This window comes from Centroberyx affinis, unplaced genomic scaffold (assembly GCF_046629955.1).
Source record: "Centroberyx affinis isolate AG114_WGS23_722 - 3 ecotype Tasmania unplaced genomic scaffold, CSIRO-AGI_Caff_v1 ptg001532l_1, whole genome shotgun sequence".
Lineage (NCBI taxonomy): Eukaryota > Metazoa > Chordata > Actinopteri > Beryciformes > Berycidae > Centroberyx > Centroberyx affinis.
Genome location: NW_027279991.1, coordinates 87,954 through 110,228, shown reverse-complemented (window position 1 = coordinate 110,228; position 22,275 = coordinate 87,954). Strand labels below are relative to the sequence as shown.

The following is a 22,275-nucleotide window of genomic DNA, read 5'->3' as shown; positions in this document are numbered from 1 at the left end:
AGGATTTCAGGAATTCTGTAGTGAGGGAGCCAATCAGGACAGAGTCCAGTTGTGATGCGTTTACTGGAGTTAGAAACTACCTGGAAATAAACACGGATTTTGGAAAATGCAGTAACTTTAAATTTGTATTTTTTTTTTTTTTGTGATTACACTTTTTTTTATTGCTTTTTCAACATTTGACCATACATTATAAATTTACAAACAATATTCAAATTTAAAGAAAAGAGAAAAAAAAGAAAAAAAAAGAAGATTCACATTCCTCTTGACAGTGTGTAACACAGGCTATCATACAACAATATTACATCTCATATTCATTCACTAAGCATAGACAATTAGACTTTAAATTTAACCAATCAAACAAAATAAAATTGTAACAATGTTTCCATTAATCATCTTGGATCGTATACGTATATGAATAGAGGGGAATTTGAATCCCTATAATATGTGATCTTTAAAGACGTTCTCAGGTCACTGCAGCTCCATGCGCAGCTCACACAGAGCAGACAGGTACTGGCCGTTGTTCAGGTCACAGGCCAGAGCTTTCTCATAGTACTCCACAGCTCTCCTCCGGTCTCCCTCGGCTCTGCAGACCAGACCCAGCAGGCCGAGCGCCTCGCTGTCGTCGGCGTCTTTCGAGAGACGAAGCTTTGCGATCTGCTTCAGCCTCTGGAGGAGAGAGGAGGAACAATATCTGAAGTTAAATTCCTGTTTATTGAAGATTAGATTAGATTAGATTAGATTAGCCTATATTACGTTACGTTACGTTACGTTACGTTATTAGCTTGGACCAGCAGCTAGTCAGTCTGTCAGTCTATGCTATGGCTAACTAGCTCAAAGCACAAAACTCCATCTAAAAAAATCCTCCAAATAAAGGCACCCGCACCCATGATGTCATGGCCACACGGCACGCACCCTAGACCGCTGAGCAACCAGGAAGCCCCCTCTTTCCTGATTGGCTGTATCTATTGATTCCTATTGATCTATTGACATGTGATAGGAGCAGGTTGAATTGTTTTGAGTAACCAGTAGGCTGTATTAGGCTTTTGTATTTGGTTTCATAGAGCCAAATACGTCATAGTTTTTCACAAATGATGTGCTTGTATCAGATTCAATTCAATTCAATTCAATTCAATAAACCTTTACACAGCTTTTAAACAAAACTTTAAACGATACAGTGAGAAACCTGTGGGGACATTGGGTCGTTGCAGCAGTAAACAGTAAAAGGACAGAGCAAAAAAAAAAGTGTAGAACATAAATTAGAGTAAATGGAGGTTTTTAACATGGCACAACTAACAGATATAAACATCCTGCATGCTGACCTGAGCACATTGCTTCCCGTCTGCCGTCTCCACTGTAAACAGCAGACCCTGTTGAATAGAACAGAACAGAGTAGAATAGAATATAATAAAGAAAAGGTATAAGGTATAAGTAATTTTGTGCTGTCAATCATTTTGCTAAACTTCTTCATACACATTATTCATGTATTAGCAAACACACACACACAGCCCTACCTTGGTGTAGTGTGCGATGGCCTGGTCTTCCTGTTTGGTGTGGTACTGGTGGAACTGACCGTAGCGCAGATAGACAAACTGACAAGCGCTGTCCTTATTCTCCTCTAATGCCATCACCAAGGCTTTCTGTAACAACTCCTCAGCTCTGGGGGGGGGGGGGGGGGGGGGGGGAAGAGAGAGAGAGAGAGAGAGAGAGAGAGAGAGAGAGAGAGAGAGAGAGAGAGAGAGAGAGAGAGAGAGAGAGAGAGAGAGAGAGAGAGAGAGAGAGAGAGAGAGAGAGAGAGAATATGAGTTCATACTCACTAATAGATGAATGACTGGATGGATGTTGTAATGGATAGACAGGTGGATGGATGTTTATAATAAAATGGTTGGTGCTCTAAAACTTGGTTAAAGGAGAGGACCAGACAGAAACAGCCAATAGGCAGACAGACAGACAGGCAGGCAGACAGGCAGGCAGACAGACAGACAGACAGACAGACAGGTACCTGCTCATATCCTTGTCCTCATACAGCAGTGCCAGGTCAGCCATAGCGTAGATGAAGGAAGGCTTTAACCTGACAGCTTCCTCCAGGTGATGAATACCAAGACGCCTCAACTGCTGCATCTCTAGTATAGAATAGTATAGGATAGTACCATAGTGATCCTAATAATAATAATAATAATAATAATAATAATAATAATGATAATAATAGTAACAACTTTATTTATATATCACTTTTCTTAACATGGTTTCAAAGTGCTTATACAATGACATGGAGACAATGTAAAATAACTGATAAAATAGGTAAAAATAAAATGAAAGATAAAATAAAGATATAAAAAGATATAAAAAATTTGAATGTAATAAATATGAATCATAGGCTTGTTTAAAAATGTGTTTTTAGTTTTAGTTGACGTTTAAATACAGGATAGTATAGTATATTATACTATAGTATAATACAGTGCAGTATAGTGCTATACAGGATAGTATAGTATAGTACAGAATATTGTGGTGTTGTCTATTATAGGAATCCACATAAAAAGGCAGTGGAAAAATCAGTTCCCAATGGGTCAGAGAAACATAAAGTAGAAAAAGTGGGAAAATGTATAACATACAAAACAGAAAGTTTATCTGCTACAAATACACAACCACTTCAAAGCAATAAATGAACACAAATATAGGCTTGGGTTCAGCTACTCAGTTGCAACGCGTTTCAAGCTTGGCACTCTTCCTCAGGCAGCAGCGTAGTCTATTACAGCACAGGATAGGACAGTACAATATTGTACTGTGTAATATAGTATGGTACAGGCTGGTATTGTCACAACCTCAGATGTCTCCTGTGCTCATCCTGACTTCACACCTGGCCCTGCGTCAGTTTCCCTTGACTCCCCCACCCCTGTCCCAGTGATCCACATGAGCTTTCCCAGTTATTTTATGTTATTAGTTAATTTACTAGCTGAGTATTTCAGTTGTGCTTGCTTGTTTGTTAGTCTAGACATATGGTCTGTATATACTGCCTCCTAAGTTCTTCAGTAAAGCCTTTGTTGATTTGTCAAGCCTGTCTCCTGCCTCGTGGCTCTGCATTTCGGTTCACCTACAGTACAGTACAGTACAGTACAGTACAGTACAGTACAGTATAGTATAGTATAATATAGTACAGTACAGGGGTTCACCTGGTAGAGTACGTTCCATTGAGGCTAAGTCCTAATTACAGCGGCATGGGTTTGAATCTGGCCCGATCCCTGTGCTGCGTGTCATCACTTATCTCTGCCATGTCACTATCCAATAAAGCTGAAATGCCCCCCCCCCTCCCCAATGAATAATCTAACAAGCAAAAATGTTAATCCTGATTATTTTGCTGAATATTGTGTGAAAAATAGTGAAATAGTGAACTCTGTGGTGATGGGACAGTTCAAATCACTGTGGGGAGTCCGGTTAGAACTCTGGGGTTATCATCAAGTAGGGGTTCCAATAACCAGGCCTTTTGCAGTAAAGGGTTCCTTTATTTATACTTGTAGGACAATTAACTTAAGATAGTTAAACCAGTGGTAGTGAAACTTGTGGTTTCTGTAAACAAACAGAATACAAAATATAGAATTAAGTATACAGACAATACGGTAAATATCAAATATACATCCTCTATAATAAACCTAGAATAAACCTAGAATGCTGGGCTAAGGTTAGGACTGTCTTAGGGGTAACCTACAGATATCTTCTGGCTACTCTTTACTTAGGTGCATGCTGTCTAGTTACTGTCCATGAGGCTAAAGCACGCCCCTTCACGTGTAAGGCACATGGGCATTAGTGCGCCTGCGCCAGTGGCAAAATAAGTCAATTTCCCCAAACCACATAAACATTACATATCTTAATACACTGCTCTCTGACAGAAAGGCGATCTAGACTGAGTAAACATCTTATATATGCCTAATGCAATATTCATGCCGTCTTACAATTACCACTTCAAACGGTAAACCGGCTGACATATAGATTACATTCTCTTAATGCTTAGTTACAGAACTACACGGTTAATGCCAAGGAAACGCAGGAAACTACTCACGGTTTTCATGGACGCACAAATCCCACCGTAACTAATGAACGCCAAACTGCGGTATTTAAACCATTTAACTAACAGTTATTGATGACTCGCAATTCCCCATAGCCGCGAGCTGGTCTACATCCTTGTAGTTCTACGTGCGAGATTTTGGAGGCACGTACCGTCTTAAAGGGACAGACGGCCTTTTTAACATTGTGATCACAATTATTAATCATGATTATGAGTGTCAGTTTCAGGAAACAAAATTATTTTATTGCACTTTTGCACCTTAACATTTATTTATTTTCAACTTTTCACTTTTTTCAGTGCAGTACATTCTAGCAACAGCTAGAATGTCTTGTTTTCACTGTTATTGTGTCCTTATTTACTAAATTCAAAACATTTAAGACCCTATAGACAACTTTTTTGCTTTAACTTATCATTATGAAGTAAATGTTGATTGCACAGTGTAATGTCTATAGAATAATGACACCATCAGCATTTAGATTGGTTCCTATAAGCCTCGCTTTCACTATGCAATTCTGTCTGCCACCGGGTACGATCTCCTGGGAGAATGAAGGCTCCATTTACGGCACAAAGGAAGTGAGTCATCCATTGTGCAACCAACAACAGGTTTTCCCTGGTAGCTATCGGTAGTGGTAGAGTTAGCCATGTTGCTAACGCTACTGCTAGCAGCCAGAAAACAAACCAGGAGCTACAAGGAAGCCAGGACCAGCCAGAAACAAACAAAAGAAAACAAACATCTAGCTAACTATGTTTGTTTCTGGCTGCTATTGCTAGCTAGCGTCGCTAGCATTCGCAACATTAGCCATGTTGTTAACGCTAGCTACGCTAGGTAACGCTAACGCTAACAGCCAGAAACAAACAAATTATCTATTCTCCGTTTGATAATCTAAACAAAGAACAGGTTTTCTTGTAGTGGCCTTTCTAAAATGAGCAGTGGTGAAAGTTACTATATTGTGTTTTGATCAAGGAGTTGATAAGCAGACAGATGGTTTGTTCTGTTGCACAGAGCTAGGCTCTAACAGAAAGAGATCCGGTTGTCTTTGCAACAGCAGCACAAACAACAACAATACCACTTGGAAACACTAGGGGGGGACAACGGGGGAAAGTTGAAAAGTTGTCTGTATCCACTTTAATAATTTCTACTTTATTACTTTGGATTCAGCTATAACCTGAGGACAAACTGCCCAGATCTGTGATCTAGTTTCAAACCAAAGTGTCTCCAGATGAGACGACGATCCACTTTTAGAAAATAAAACAACATTTTCAGGATTTTCCTCTCTTATGTCGGGACGATCCGTTCTTTTCCACAGATGCTCTATGTAAGGTTTCTCTACTGCTTCTCCATCTGAACTTGGGTTTGGTGGCATGTACTATACTAGTACAGTATAGTACAGTACTACATACTAAAGTATAATATAGTCTAGTACAGAACAGTACAGTACATTGTATATAGTAGTATATAGTATGGTATAATACCATGAAGTATATTATAGTGCAGTAGTGCAGTATAGTATAGTATAGTAGTAGTATAGTAGTAGTGTAGTAGGAGATCAATGGTGTGTGTGTGTGTGTGTGTGTACCTTGGTTGCAGTAGGGCTTTTTGTTGAACAGAGCCATCTTCTTGGTCTTATAGCAGAGAGCCAGCTGATGGTGGATGAAGGCCGACTGGCTGCTCCTCTGCAGCACTCGCTTCAGCAGATCAATAGACCGATCCACCTGACCCTGGAACAGTGACACACTTATTCTTTCATAAACATGTTATGGGATAATTTCTGCATTTTTTTATTTTGAGATTGTTCAGTAAAAACAAACCATCCCTCCATTTTCTACTATAGTTGCTTATCCAGGTTATGGTTGCGGGGCAACAGGACAGTAGAGCAGCCCAGATTACCTTTTCCCTAGCAACTCCCTCCAGCTCCTCCTGGGGGTTCTAAGGGTTCCCAGGGATGCTGGGAGGTGTAGTCCCACCAGTGTATCCTGGGTCTATATCTGGGTCTTCTCCCAGTCGGTTGTTGCCAATACACCTCCAAAGGGAAGCAACCGGGTGGCATCCTTACCAGGAGCCTGAACCTCCTCAACTGGCTCCTCTCATTGTGGAGGAGCAGCAGCTCAACACTGAGGTCCTTCTGGATCACTGAGCTCCTCACCCTGTCACTGAGGAGAAACCTCATGTCACCCTGACAGCTGGAGTCCACCGTGGGCGGCTGCATCGCGTTCCGGCTGTGACGCAGTATTGTTCTGTCCTCTGCACAGCTTCAAACCACACCGGGAGCGTTTTGTCTGGCCGATTTGTTTGACTTGCTGATCTGGTCATTTTCCCTTGATTTTTGTGCTTCTACCAGTAGGCTATGTAGTTAAATGGTTTCTTTTTTTGTCTGTTTTAATTGTGTTTATTGTTGTTATTTCCTACATTGTTGTGCTGTAGCCTACAGACAAAGTTAATACGGTTAAGTCCAATTATGAATGACATGGATCAAAGATTCGTGGCTGTGTTTTAGTTGTTAAAAATACATTCATCCTCATAATTATTTCGTATCTATATTTCACATACAGTGCCTGTTAGCAGGAGAACACTTGCATTTCTTCTCCTTTTCTCCTCGGTTATAACGTTGCTGATGTGACATCGGGAGTCTGCACAGGGTGTTTTATTTTGAAAATTGACCAGATGCTCTACCGTTCCTGTGTCTGACTTCCTGCCCAGCTCGATCTGCTCTGTGCAGCTTGACGCGGCTTCCGTCAAAAATAGACTAGGCGCGTATTTTTTGCGGAGCAGAGCGGAGAGCCGCCTCTGGGACGCTTCTGAAACGCGCTGCGGCGTCTGGTGGAATTACGAGCATTGTCTAGAGTGGCCACGATCAGCTCATAGAGCTGTGTGTCATCAGCATAACAGTGAAACTTGACATTGTATTTACGGATGATGTCACCAAGAGGGAGCATATAGATGGAGAATAAAATGGGACCCAGAATTGATCCCTGGGGGACACCATAGTGTATGTTCGTGGGGGATGAAACTGAGCTAGCCATAGACACAGAGAAACATCTATTAAATAGATAGGACCTAAACCAGTTTAAGGCCACATCAGTGATTCCCGCCCACCTCTCTAGTCTGTCAATGAGCATGTTATGATCAACTGTGTCGAAAGCAGCGCTGAGATAACACACTGACACACAGTATGATTATACTGTGTGTGTCGTGTTTTGAAAAACAACATTTATTTATTTATTTTTTCACCTTTATTTATTCAGGGGGAGTTTCACTGAGAGCAATGCTCTCTTTTTCAGGAACGCCCTGATCACATTCACACACACATTCACACCTGGAAGCTGACCAGTACAACCACAGTCTGATCTGCTGGCCACTGAGCAGCTCCACTGGAGCGGTTGGGGTTAAGGGCCTTGCTCAAGGGCACCTCAGTGGTGGTAATGAGGGAGGGGCAAACGCTGCTTTTTACTTTCCCCACCCAGATTTATCCTGCCAGTCCGGGGGATTGAACCGACAAGCTCGCTTCTCTAACCTTTACGCCACCACTGCCCAATCATAGTTTTCAAGACTGTTGTGTATGCAGTAGAGTGGGAGGGGCTGCCCGGTGTTACCGGACGGGCGGAGCAGGCGGCTAGCAAAGTTCTGGTTTCCACTAATAGGGATCATGACGGAAAACATGTTATTTGGGCCCAGGGTTCAAAATACCAAACTATTTTAATAAATACAGAGTCAGACAGACAGTTCAATGCTACCTGTTTGCGGAAATATCTGGCTATGTAGCGGGTGACATGAGGGCAGTCAGGACCGATCTCCAGCACTCTCTCCATCAGAGATTCAGCTTCTTGGTGTTTCTTGTAGGAGGAGAGCTTCAGAGCCAGCAGCGCCAGCAGAACGGCGTCATCAGGGTCGATCTCCACGGCTCGGCGAAGCTGCTTGATGGCTGGAGAATCCTCGGCTTCAAGAAGTGTTTCTGGATCAATCTGGAAATCAGACTTCAGTCAGCTTGCTGTGGAGAATCCCTGGACTAAACATCTACACTTCAACTTCCATGTCAGAGAAAATCTTTTGTTATTCAAATTGACCAAATCCTAAGCATTACATCTGACCAACTGATTGACTGACTGATTGATCAAATGACTTATCCATCAATTAACTGAATGTACCCATTCGGTGCGGTAGAGGGCGATAGCGTAGCCGGCGTTCCACTCTCTGTCGTCAGGCTGCAACTTCAAGGCTTTAAGGAAGCAGTTGATGGCTTTGGGGTAGTAGAGGATCGAAAACTTGAGGTAGGTCCAGGCCTTCTCTCCATACACCTCTGGATGGAGAACTGTAGGAGAACCGGTAGGGTACTTCACCTGGACAGATAGACGGAGGAGGGAGAGAGAAAGAGAGATTCCAAATGGTCTTTATTATCACCATTTAAAAGCATACACTATTCCACAGAAAGACCTTCCGTTTGATAAAAAGAGGATGTGAGGGATCGGCCAGAATTTGCTTAGCTTTATCCCTGTTTCAGACCACATATATCTCAGTCAATTGTGTCTGTGGCTGCCCTATAATGTCACTGGCCATGCTTACGATCCTTGCCAGTTTGCTCCTGTTCTTAACCCCAAGGTTGCCATACCAAGTTGAGATATTATAAGTCAAAACACTTACAGTGAGACTTCTATAGACCAACTCTAGAATGTTCCTGCTGTTCCAGCAAAACTATTTAAATTTCTCAAAAGATACAGACGCTGCATTGCCTTTTTAAAAATGTATACTGTGTTAGCTGAAAAGCTTAGAGTGTTATCCAGGAAAATACCTAAGTCTTTAAAGTTCTGTTATTTACACTTCTACCAACTGGACATTAATTTTAACCGGTTGGCTGGGGTGGAGCAGGCTACCGTTGCAGCTGATAACCAGCTCTTTGGTTTTATTAGTATTGATGACCAGTGCACTGTCTGAACACTAGCTGAACAGGTCACCATTAATAAATAAATGATTAAAATATAACATTTCCCTCTCAATATTACCCTCCTGCAGTAACCCAATCAGAGCCATATCATTGAGAATAGTATCGGTGGCAAGATGCACCCTTGGGGAGCACCTGTATTTAAAATAGTCTGCTCTGACAAAATGCCATTAACAGAGACTTTCTGTGAGGAAGGATATATAGTGAAATCTAGAGTGCAGTTCCAATCTGCTCCCGTTATGACAGTTTTATCCCTATCATACTGTTGTAGGGCCTGTCCCAAACGCTGAAAAAGCCCCATTCTGTCTCGTTCCTGGTTAGGCGCATAAACATTTATAAACAAAAATTTAAACTGGATCTCTGTCTGTTCCAAAAGGACCCAGCACTCCACAGTAGCCTCTACCTTGATCCCCAGTCCCGACTTAAACAGGATGGCTAGACCTGCACTTATTTTGGTGGGGCTTACTGACCCAGCCCTCAGTTTTTTCAGTTCTTATCTTGCCGATAGAACTTTCTCTGTTGAGATAGGAAATAGCGTTTCTTTTTCTGTTCCTTTTAAGTATGGTGTCCCTCAAGGATCAATCCTAGGCCCATTACCTTTCTCTATCATATGCTTCCTCTTGGCGATATCATCTGCAAATATAATATACATTTTCACTGTTATGCAGATACGCAGTTATATATTCCCCTAAATCCTAGTGATTCCACCAGTCTCAATATCCTTAATAACTGTCTTTCTGATGTTAAGTGCTGGATGTCTCAAAATGTCCTCCAACTCAATGACAGCAAATCAGAAATTGTTCTGTTTAGCCCTCAAATAGAATCCATCACAATAAACACGAAGGGCCCTATTTACACGATCCATGGCGCATGGTCTAAAGCGCATGGCGCAAGTGCATTCAGGGAGTCCAAATCCAAATTGCTAGTTAAACGACGCACAATGTGGGCGCAAAGTAAGGCGCAAGGCGCAAGGGGGTTGTACTGAGTCCCTTAATTAATCACTGGTGTGTTTTGGGCGTAACATGAACTCAACCAATCAGAATGTCATCTCCCATTCCCTTTAAGAGCCAGGTGTGCTTGCACCTTGGTGCATTGCTATTTAAATGGCAGATTCAGCAAGTTGGAGAAACGAACGGTTTTCTGCTGAGGAAATGGATCTGCTCATGCGCGGTGTGTGTGTGTGTGTGTGTGTGTGTGTGTGTGTGTGTGTGTGTGTGTGTGAGTGTGAGAGAGAGAGAGAGAGACATCTTACTATCTGAATAATGCGCTCTTTAAATAGCAGGAAAATGCTGCGGCAGACTTTAGACCAGGTTTTTGTTGGTCAATGGCGCAATTGCTTTCCACTGCCTCAAGATAGCAATGCGCCAACAATGCGCCTGACCACACCTAATTTTAAGACCAACACATCCATGGGCGCAAAGATGGCCGCAAGTACATTTGCTATTTAAACAACGTGGGCGCTGGGCGTGAAAATGACAACTGCGTCGGTCGGAAACTAGCAATGACACTTTTGCTGCGTTTGAGCTGGCTGTAAGATAGGGCCCGAAGCCTTCTATTGGTTTGTTCTGACTCTCTGGGTGCATTCCATTTGGCCAAAATGCGTCCTCTCCTCCGTCCTCGTCTCCTCGCTGACTCGGCATCCAAAAATGAGCCGCCATCATGAAGGACGTTCCAATTGGTCAAAAAACGCATGAAGGATCCTTCATGTCTCCTCGGGTGCATTGTATTGTGTCTCCTCCTCCGTCCTCGCGACCTCGTCTCCTCGCTGACCCGGCATCCAAAAATGAGCCGCCATCATTAAGGATGTTCCAGTTGGTTAAAAGACACATGAAGGATCCTTCAAGTCTCCTCGCCTCCGTCCTCCAATAAGGCGTGGTCGGAGGATACTCAGGTGTATCCTCGATGCGGAAATAATGAGTGAAGTCAATTAACTATTGGCACGTGCGGATATAAGCCCGCCTCCATACCATCAGAAAACGTGCGGACATTGGCAGAAAAAAAATCCACAGGTGTAAGTAGCTAACCTGACTTGCCAGATGATTCCGCGAATCCAGCTGCCTCGCAAGGTAAGTAAGTAGCACCAACTTGTTATATATTTTTCAAACAGAAATAGCAGAGGTTTTAAATGTTAGCCTAACATTTGTTAATGAAGGGGTATACTTAAATGTTCATATACTGACAGATCTGCTGTAGTTGTAGGATGTCAAACTTTTCCCAAATAGGCATCAGTAAATTATTTTAAGGCTCGAATGTGATATAGGGACAGAGGAGACGGCCAGCTGATCCTCCAGCGCATAGTGGGGTGAGTGGGGGGCAAGTAACGTGAATTTTATTTTATAGTTATTTATCATTAATATGAATGACATTCCATGATCTAATAAGCCTAAATGAAATCCGTTCATTAGGACATATAGAAATAGCCTATAAATGCACACATGCGTCTCTTTTACCATGCGCGTCTCTTTCTAACAGGACCTCAAGTCAGCAGCAACGGGCTCTGGGTCTGAGGATGGGGAGCAAACGGCTGCAGCCTGGCCCCGGTTCTCCCTCATGCATGAGGCTACCGGCGGGAGGCCGTCGGCGCTCCCTCCCGCTTTAACAGACTCATGTGGACCAGCAGCCGGAGTCAGCCGCTGTGCGCTCCCCATCCAGCCCCGATCCCAGTCCCCCTGACGAGCAACCGGGGCCATCAGATGCTGCTGCCCGCTCCCATGTGTGACCTCCGCGGCTTCCTCGGGTCCCCCGGCAGCCAAGAGGTGAAGAGCAGAGGGAGCTGCTGGGGTTTCTCTGGGAAGTGACCGAGGACGCACGGGCTGAGCAGCAGACGGAGCGATTTTCAACTATATTAGAGACAGTTTTATTTTATTTTTTTTAATGTCAAAAAATAAATAAAATTCAAATTTCTCTGCCTTTTAGGCGTAGCCTACCTCTGTTTCCATTCTCACCATATTCATAACCTTGGTCACGGTGCGTAATGACCGTTGCCATGACAGCACATATTTTCATCATAAAGGCCGGCATGTTTGTCTTTTGCTGGAATCACTTCTGTGTCTTCTCTGGATCACCAGCTGGTTTGCTGCGTTTGTTTGATGTGTCTCTCATTCAGTGTTCATCATGCTTATGAATTGTGTTTGTGTGTGTTGCCATGGAATTTCTCTTCTGGAGAATAAATTCTTACTAAACATTAACAGCATTTCCTTGTTTTAAATCGCACATTTTGCTCTTACAGCTAGATCTATGGTTATTTGGGAATTGTATTTATTTATTTAGGAATAAAAAGAAAGCACTTTGGTTCATTGCCAGTAAGTGTCAAACAGCCACATGATCGTTGTCTAATCCAAGTCGCATAAAGGATAAAAGTTGGACAATTTGTATCGCACCTTTCTTATCAGTGCTACAAGTGCTTCACAAAATTAAAATGTAGCATACAGCAGACAGAATAACACAAAAAAACTGAATAAAAACAGAAACGCTTTTTAGGCATTAGGGATTTTTTGTTCTACCTTTTTTGAGGTAGACAAGGCTCACTATAGGCTGGCATAATTTAGATGAATTAAACATTAATCTGAACTTTGTTAAACGTTTTTATGTGGATAAAACATGAGCCTTAGAATAATTTAGACAGCTGTCATCCTGTGTGGGAGGAGCCTCAACGCAGCGCTTCACAGGTCAGTTCAATACGGCGGTGTGAGGACGTTCCAATTGACAAGCCAGGTTCACTCGCCTCCTCGCATCTTCTCCTCGTTTCCTCCGTGACCTTTGACCGAGGAGTCGAGGAAGAGACGCGAGGCGAGGAGACGAGGAGAAATCGTTACCAAATGGAATGCACCCTCTGTTTTCTCCTCACTTCATTGTACCGAGTTGAGTGTTTTCATCTCAGCACTCCTTTACATTCCGCTGCTTCCTGTCAATCCTCCAGGAAATCCCTCAAAAACAAATCACCTTATAAACTTTACTGTTACATCCATGTCTTTTTAATTAGGGTGTCTTTGTTAGCTGGGACAACATTTCATTCCAAGCTTGGTTTGACACTGTAAAGTTTGGATTTAAAAAATGACAAAAATTTGTGAATATTAACAAAATGAATTACATACAGCATGCATTGCAAAATGATTGGGGGAAATGTAAACTAGACATACACAGAATAAATGGGCTTTAACCACCATTTTCCTAACACTGAAGGCCAGTGGATTTGGGGGTCTAAGAAAATGCCACCAAGCCATCAACTGAAGGGGATACACTTGTAACTAATATTTCTTGTTGTTTTGAAAATCTAACAACATTGTGTGCGTGTGTGTGTGTGTGTGTGTGTTTACCAGTATGTCCTCCACCCTGCGGCAGTATCTGTGTGATTGTGTGAAGTCTCCAGTGTGGTAGCTCAGCCAGGCCAGGTCTCCATACGTCACGATGAGCCGCAGCTCACTATCCTCACCAAAACACTGTCTGGTCTTCTCTTCTGATTGGCTAAGGAGAGACATCGCCTCCTCTGGTTTATCCTGATGATACCTGAAGACAGATGAGGATGGCAGATGTTGGTTGTGAAATGTTTAAATACCCCCCATTTGCTCTATTCCTATATTTTCTTTGATGTATCTTACTACTTTTTGTGGCTGCAACAACCCAGTTCCCTCATAGGGACAGAATTAAAGTTTCATCTTAGCTTACAAATTTCCCCTCAACATTAACCTTGCCAGTGTGCTCTTAAAGCCATTTTGCACTCTCAATTCTAACTTTAAAGGTGCTACGTGTTAGCCTGGTTCCAGACTCCTGAGAGTCTGGTGTTGCTCTATTCAAAGGCAATTTCTAGCTTGGAAAAATGATCAGGCCAATCAGCGCCTTTGTGTGCGGGACTAAAGTTTGAACCATTCGTGCAACGGTTTTTCACTGCTGTTTCGGCGGAATAATAGGCTATTTGTTGAAATCACCGCTTAACCAACATATTGTGCAAACATATTATTTTTGCAAAGACGATATTTTTGTCGAAAACAATCAACATTCTTGGTGAAGTTAGTAAATACGGCCAGCATCAGTGAGACTAAGGCGTCGTTCACACCAAACGTGAAGCGAACAAACATGAGTTTGCGCCGGGCGACGCGTATGATGTGAAAATTTGCGTGACGCTGTGTCGCGAAGGCCTATCGGTGTTGAGATTCTCCCAACGTCACTGAATCACAAAATGGAGGATAAGCTAATAGTAGCCATCTGTGGGCTCCTGGAGCTGTATGACACAAGTCCCCTGGCATACGGAGACCGTAACAAAAAGGAGGGAGCTTGGAGAAAAGTCAGCGAGGAAGTTGGACTACCTGGTAAGTTCTGAAAATATGTGTCTGTTACTTTATTCCAGCTATCGGTTGTACTTTACTATGAACCAAGTTAGCACAAGCATTAGCCAGGTAGCACAACCATTAGCACAGCTGGCTTTCCCGGCATAACGTTACTTGAATATTCGTGGGTTGTGAAAATCTGCTTCGCGTTTGGTGTGAACGCACCGTAAAAATAACATCAGTCACTAGTGACTGTTTCGGGGAAAATCAACAACCCCCACATACAGAAAACGGCATGGAGGGAATCTCAGACTGAATAATGGAGTGGTAATGAAATGACCATTCAGTCTGAATATCAGGCTAGCTACGTGTAGCATTTTAATATCAATTAATCATTAGCAATTTTTTTTTTTGCGACATTAGTACAATTATGGTAAACAGAAAATAGGCAGCCTCTACCGCATTTTGTAGTTGGTTGGAAATCTCCTTGTCACGGGGATGTGTGGTGAGGACCCAAACGCAGGACAGCGAGGCAGGTTGTGATCAAACCCCAAGACCGGGTGTTTAATTGAACAGATAGTGACACAGGAAATCCAAAAACAAGAGCTCTACACAAACCGACACAAACATAACACAAGTAACAGAACAATGAACCGACCAAGACTGACTGGGGAACGAGACTAATATACACATGGGGGGTGATTACAAATTAGACACAGCTGGGGCAGACAGGAAACAAGGTACACATAGAACTAAGAGAACTAGACAGGGAAACAGACAAAGAAATACAAAACATAGAAAGAAATACAAAACATAGACCAGCCAAAAAGTCACAACCATGACACTCCTAGATTGCTTTACAGCACAAAACAGGAAGAGGGCGCTGTTGTTCCAGAGCAAATGAAGTGAGTAACAATATCCTGTTTGTGACAAGAGCCTTCTACCACTGCACCAAGTTTTGGAAAAATTAGCAAGGCGGCTATGTCTAGACAGGAGGGGGTTATGTTCCATCTGTCTGTCTGCCTGTCTGTCTGTCTTCCTGTCTGTCTGTCTGTCTGTCTGTCTGTCTGTTAGCAGGATAACTCCAAGTTATGAACGGATTTGCATGAAACTTTGTGGAAAGTTTGGTCATGGGGCAAAGAAGAACTGATTAACCTTTCACACTGATTGGCCCAAAGGGGGCGTGGCTTCTCATAAAAAGGCATGTAACTTCCGTCCCATTGAGATGAAGATCGTTTTTTCAAGAGACAGAACAGTTGCAAGACATATACAAAAATAACAAACAAGCACAATCAATCACACGTTACAAACTCAGCATTCAGTGAACATACATGGACAATCCAATCCAATTCACCCTCACACCTACAGCATTTACATTTGTAATCTACTGTGTGTTACAGAATGTTTGTACTGATGCAGTAGGATAATGTTGTGTATATATATAGGAGATACATCCAGGGTTATTAGGATGTGTTTGGTTAGAGTGTTTTGCTCTAGTGATGACGGCTCTTTTACCCGGCAGCCTCCGTTTCGGTATGTGGGAATAAGTGACAGGCCTAAAAGAGAATTTGCTGCTCATAGAAAGAGAAAGAGCAGATAAAGCTCCCACTGCTGGTTCAGAGGAGGAATCAATTGGGATTGTATCAGCAGGTAATCTGTCAAATAAGTGGCCAGAGGAGATAAAATGATGATTAACATCTTCAGCCAAGTTTGTTTGTAATAGGACCGGTTTCACAGATAATCTGCGGTGGTAACCATACCTGCCAACACTCCCGATTTTCGCGGGAGTCTCCCTATTTTTAACCCTTTCTCCCGCTGTGCTCCCAATTGGTAATTTCTCCCGTTAATCTCCCGATTTCATAGTGATACAAATCAAATGGGTGTTTCTCAGTTTCTGTGTGGGATTTGTGTCGTGGAACCTGGCAACCCAGCCCAGAGGCAGAGGTGAGCGCGCTCAGACGAGCCGGCCTGACCTGCCTCACTCGTCACTGCGCTCGCTCAGGCCCTCCGCTCCGCTCAGTTTGGGCTGAAAATGGATGAAACAGATCCCAAGAAGAAGAAATATGCTTTCAAATGTCAGTCCACTTGGTGCGACACCTTCCCCTTTCTATCCGCGAGCCACATCAGCAAACTTGTAGATGTACTAGCTATTTACTCGCTATTTTGTATAAACCAAGTGACATAATCTTAAAATATCGACACTGACTGAATGCTTGCTTATCTGGTATAGAATATTTCTTAGTTACTGGAAAATGGAAATGGAAACTACCATGGTAAACCAACAAACTACTTTGGTAGGGCCCTATTTGATATTTTAAGTGCTTTTTTTACATTTGATACTGCATTTCATTCTGTTATTTCTAGATTGGATTATATAGGATATTAATCTCTGTGAGAGGTCACAAATGCAAGTATATTGTACAATAATGTACAATAAATTTACAAAACGCACCAGAAAATAGTTGTTAAAGGCAGATTTTAACCCCCCACCCCACCCCGACAATAGACAATCCATTAGTAAGAAAATCTCCCTCTTTTTCACAGCCTAATATTGGCAGGTATGGCGGTAACGAAGTTGAGAGATTGTTTTTTGTGATTTTACAGTTTTCCAGAAGGCAACTGTGTTTCCATTACAGTTTGACAGAGAGGACAGGTAGTAGTCAGATTTTGCTTTTCTAATTAGTCTAACACACTGGTTCCTGTGCTGCCTGCAGGTCTGCCAATCAGCCTGAGGATCTAGCGTTGGACCATGCTTTGTCTCAACAAATCACTTCTGATAGCTGAGGAGAGAACCAGGGGTTTGTTCTGTTTGTCCTATATGGAGCATGTCTATCTGCAATGTGAGTGAATATGTGAGAAAATGTATTAAGAGCTATGTCAGGGTCAGGAATGGAGCAAGTTCTTTCTATAGATGAGAGGTATAGATGCTCTGATACATACTATTGGACAGTGATCATTGATGTCCTGGGACAGAACCCCAGTGGCTGAGTATTTATGGGGTGTATTTGTCAGAATAATATCTATCAATGTGGAATTTGACGAATTCTTTAAATTAGGCCTTGGTTTAGAGATCAGCTGAGAGAGATTTAATTCATTCTTACAAGAGTTGTTAGAGAGCCAGTAAAGATTAAGATCACCCATGATAAGTACTTCATTGGAGGCGTAGGTTGACCACAGTTTACTAATGGCCACCAATGCCTCACTGTTAGCTGAGGGAAGATGATAAATGGCCATGATGGTCAGGTGGGAGTCACCTCCAAGACAGATGTCCAATACAACATAGTTATATCCTTTAGGTACTGAGGAAGAGGCACGTTTACATACAGAGAAATAGTTCTTTATAAGCACAATGTACAGTACCATTGTTATGCTGACGACACCCAGTTATATATCCTGTTACAACCCACTACTCATAGCAGCCCAACTTACCACCTGACATTCTGATATCAGTTGCTGGACTTCTCAAAATTTCCTCAAACTTAATGATGACAAAACGGATATTATTTTGTTTGCCACACCCAAGTCTTTCAGTCAGATAGCCTGCAATCTTGGAGCCCTTTCACAAACATTAAGCCAACTGCAAGAAATTTGGGTGTTTTATTTGATTCTGGCCTTTGTTTTGATGACCAGGTTAAGAAGGTTCTTCAATCGTGTTTCTTTCAACTTAAGTTAATTTTAAAAATTAGATCCTTCTTATCCTTTGAGGATTTACACAAGGTTGTCCATGCCTTTATTTTTTCTTGTTTAGATTTCTGTAATGCCCTCTACACAGGTATTATTAAGACTTACCTCTTTCATCTTCAATTGGTTCAAAATGCTGCTGCTAGGATTATTACTGGTTCAAGAAAACAAGATCATATAACTCCAATTCTGGCCTCCCTGCATTGGCTTCCCATTCATTTTCGCATTGATTTAAACATTTTACTGTTGACCTTCAAGGCTTTACATGACCAGGTCCCTAATTATATCAAAGATCTACTAACCCCTTATGTGCCTGGGCGGCCTCTAAGATCGGCTGATAGGCTTTCTGGTTATTCCCAGAGCCCGGCTGGTGACTAAGGCTATCGGGCTTTTGCAGTCCAGGCCCCAAACTCTGGAATGAGTTACCTGCTGAGATTAGAGCCCCGTTTCATTAGTCATTTAACCAGCCCTCCCTCACTTCCCCTCGGCACTTGGTAATACGTAGCACCATACGTAACGCGAGTGGCCACTTGCAGAGCGGGGGTGCAGGGTCCGAGGGGGAGCAGAATATTTGAAATGGAATGCACTTGCCCTTAAGCAGGCCTAATAATTAATAATAAGAATAAATAATAAAAATGACAAAGAACAATGAGTAATGAAATATTGCAGATGCGTTAATTTCATAAATATGTCTACATCCTCTAAATTTTGTTTGTTTACTTGCATTTATATTCATTGCCTGTTCATGTGCCGGAATTGACGGACGATCCCAATGCATCCTGGGAAATATGCGCTTGTGAAGTCTACATCGATGTTGACTCGCTCCCTCGGCCCTGAAGGGTCGATCTCAGAAAGTTCACTTGAGTTATCAGAGTAATGAAACGACACGTAAGTGCCGAGGGGAAGTCAACGAGGGCCGGTTGAAATGACTAATGAAACGGGGCTTCGGTTTGCTAAATCTGTCACTGCTTTTAAATCTCTTCTTAAAACATTCTTTTTTACAAAAGCTTTTATCTCTGTGTGAATTTTATTATTGTTTTTTTTTTTATTATTTCATTTTACACACACATATATTATTGTTTTATTGTAGCCTATTTTATTCTTTTGTGAAGCACTTTGTAACATTGTCAAGAAAAGTGCTATATAAATAAGGTTTATTATCATTATTATTATTATTATTATTATTATTATGTATATCCGGACTCCACCTCCTTTACTTTTCCTGTCACACCTGAAAGTTTTCTGGCTGCAGGCTTCGCTTCATTAATTAACTTAGCAAGCATTCTCTGTACAATAACATACATCTTTCTCCTAACTACTATACCTCGCCTAAAAAACTAATCTATCTGAAACATACTGTACCTGACATAAGCCAGGAAGCTGTAGGAGTTGATGATGGCACTCTGCTCTCCGAAACCCTTATCTATTTGTTCCTGCAGTCGTGTGCTGAGACCTTCCAGATCCAGGTCTTCCTTCTTCAGATCCCAGGTGAACCGACTCTCCAACCGCAGCAGCCTGGAGCGCAGAGCCTTGTCATCATCACTGAGAGAGAGAGAGAGAGAGAGAGAGAGAGAGGGAGAGAGAGAGAGAGACAGGGAGAGAGAGAGAGAAAAATTAAAGAAGAAAAGGAAAGGAGTGGATAGAGAAAGGGAGGGAGAGAAAGAAAGATGGGTGTGGTGGTAGAAAACAAAATAGATGGTTCAAACAGCTTTGAGAGAAAGAAAGCAGATCTGTAGAGAATGGCTGCTCTACTGATACAAACTTTAAAATCACCTTTAAGGGTCAGATCAATATTTCCCTGATATTCAGACTGAATGGCCATTTTGTTTCCACTCCATTATTCAGTCTGACATTGCATCCTCTTTATCCGTTTTCTGTGTGGGGGGGTTGTTGATTTCCCCCGAAACAGTCACTAGCGACTGACGTTATTTTTAGTCTCACTGATGCTGGAGGTATTATTTACTAACTTCACCTAGAATGTCGGCCGTTTTAGACAAAAATGTCATCTTTGCAGAGAGAACATGTTGGTTAAGGAGGTGAGTTCAACAAATATTCTTATGCCAAAACGCCAATCCCGCCCACAAAGGCTTTTGAAATCGCCGTTGAATGGAGCAACGACCAAATCTGAAGAATAGGCGGGTCGCGATTCAGGAGTCTGGAACCAGGCTCGATCAATATATCAGTTTGATGATATCGTTCTTTTATTAAATATCAGATATGGCCACAGCTACAGAAAAACAGGCAGGAAAACCTGATTTATGTATGTATTTATTTAATTGTAAAATTAGGCTGTGTTTTTGTAAATTAATTCTTAAAGGCAATAACATAAATCTGGGTTTCAGTGGAGAGTTTTAGTGTCCCGTGATGGTTTACATGGTTCAGAGGCCTTTCCACCCTAACAAGAAGAAAAGAGGAAACACTGAATACTTTAAAATATTGGATTGATAGGAATTATTTTACTTTTGCTGGGAGAATTTTATGAAATCCGTCTAAAATTTATCATAGGATTAATAAAGTTTGGTGTCCTATCAGCCGTTAAACAGAAGCAAACTTACCTCATTTTGAATTATTCACCGTTCAGGATCCGACCTGTTAAAAATTCTGATGCACAGTTTAGAGAAGCGAGAGCAACTATGATGAAGTCCACCGTTAGGCCACAGTCACGATGATGCTGCAGGTGCTTTTAACTGGGAGAACTGAAAGTGAAGTGCTGATATATTTTCTTGATAAACGAGAACCTGAACAGAAACTATGTGCAGACAACAGAGACAGAATGAAACTGATCTCGTATGATGCCTTCATGGTCACCTTGGTGAATTCAATGCTTTTTGTTGTGTTTGTGTGTTATAGTTTGGTTACCCGGCTGAGACAAAGCAGGGTCACACTGCAGCACGGTGGCAACTTGTGCTAAATAACTTATGCTGATAAAGCCCAATTACTTTTGTGTTGCGCCAAGTTACAGGTAACAGCCATCTAGCTAAGTGGACATATTTTGAAAGACATGAAACAGCACAATGATGAAATAAATGTATAGAATAGCAGCGTAATATAGTAATATATCATCATTACAGTGCGTGATATGTAGCAATATAGATTACATGTACAATGTGCAGCGGCAGGTTTATATATGATCTCAGGTGTAGTACACAGTAGCTTACATAACATGGTGCATCTTGACCTGCTGATACTAGCAATCAGGAAGCAACCTTCAGAATAAGTGCTTTTTACTTTTGATACTTATGTGCTTTTCAATACTAACACTTTGATATGAGAGTAGAATTTATAATAGTCATATTGTTATTCCTGCAGGGGTTTATAGTTTTGCTGTAATAGTATCTCTCTGAACTGTATCATAGGATTACTATAGTTCTTTTTCAGGATGTTTCGGTTGCATTTAAACAAAAACGAAAGTTAAGTCCAGTAGTCAAACATGTACAGAGGCTCCTGAAACAAACTGAACTCAATTCCTTCTGCAATTACCCAACATGGCCAGAGGGAGGCGCGCTCACCAAGACACTGCAGCAGGTTCATGAACTAAATTTACTAGAAGCCCACTCCCTGCAAATAAAGAGCGATGATATCTATAATATCTATATATATATATATATATATATATATATATATAGATATACACACACACTGTAAAATATACAGTACATAGTCTGTCTCCTGACTGAATGTTCTGTGTTTCATTCTGACAGTTTTCTGCTTAAATGTTTGAAATTAGTTTCTTAGTCAAATATAAATAGTGAAGTCGATCCTATGTATGAATTTCTTTCCAAAGCCTTTGTCTTTCCATCAAGGCAAATAATCTAAAATATAAGATAGTTTTGATTTGTTTAACACTTTTTTAGTTGCTGCATAATTCCATTTGTGTTATTTCATAGTTTTGAGTCTTTACTGTTATTCTAAATGTGGAAAATAATAAAATAAAGAAAAAATGTGGTGTGTCCAAACTTTTGACTGGTAGTGTAAATATGTAATGTAAACACATTCTACACATTTTAAAGAATAAGGCCGGTGTTTTTAATGCATTTCTTACCGTCATCAAATCCTATGAAAATAACAACATCAACAAAGTGTTTGCTCTCCTCCCGTTACTTTCTGACTTCCCACGTTCTGTTTTTAGCCGTCAACCCGGAAGTCATTGGCTCCAATTGTAAACTAAAAACCTTTAAAAGAAGCCCCACATGATTTTTTTTTAAATATAGCCCCCAGTGACTGTGCTGTTGGACTTCATTGTTGCTCTCGCTTCTCTTCGCTGCGCATCAGAAGTTTTTGGAGTCAGTCTTTTGTCTTCCAGCTCACAGGTCGGATCCTGAACGGTGAAGAATTCAAA

At 41.6% G+C, this 22,275-nt stretch overlaps 1 protein-coding gene across 1 annotated transcript; it reads right to left on the bottom strand.

The window, feature by feature from the left end:
- Positions 1-274: 274 nt before the first annotated feature.
- LOC139650696 (interferon-induced protein with tetratricopeptide repeats 5-like) lies at positions 275-20,638 on the bottom strand. The gene is made up of 10 exons (XM_071527441.1): positions 20,492-20,638; positions 19,299-19,478; positions 13,308-13,497; positions 8,201-8,392; positions 7,790-8,017; positions 5,635-5,776; positions 2,000-2,120; positions 1,512-1,656; positions 1,320-1,367; positions 275-666 (listed from the first exon to the last, which is right to left on the bottom strand). The coding sequence occupies exons 1-10, from the start codon at positions 20,494-20,496 to the stop codon at positions 469-471; spliced, it is 1,449 nt and encodes a 482-aa protein (XP_071383542.1). The 5' UTR covers positions 20,497-20,638; the 3' UTR covers positions 275-468.
- Positions 20,639-22,275: the final 1,637 nt, after the last annotated feature.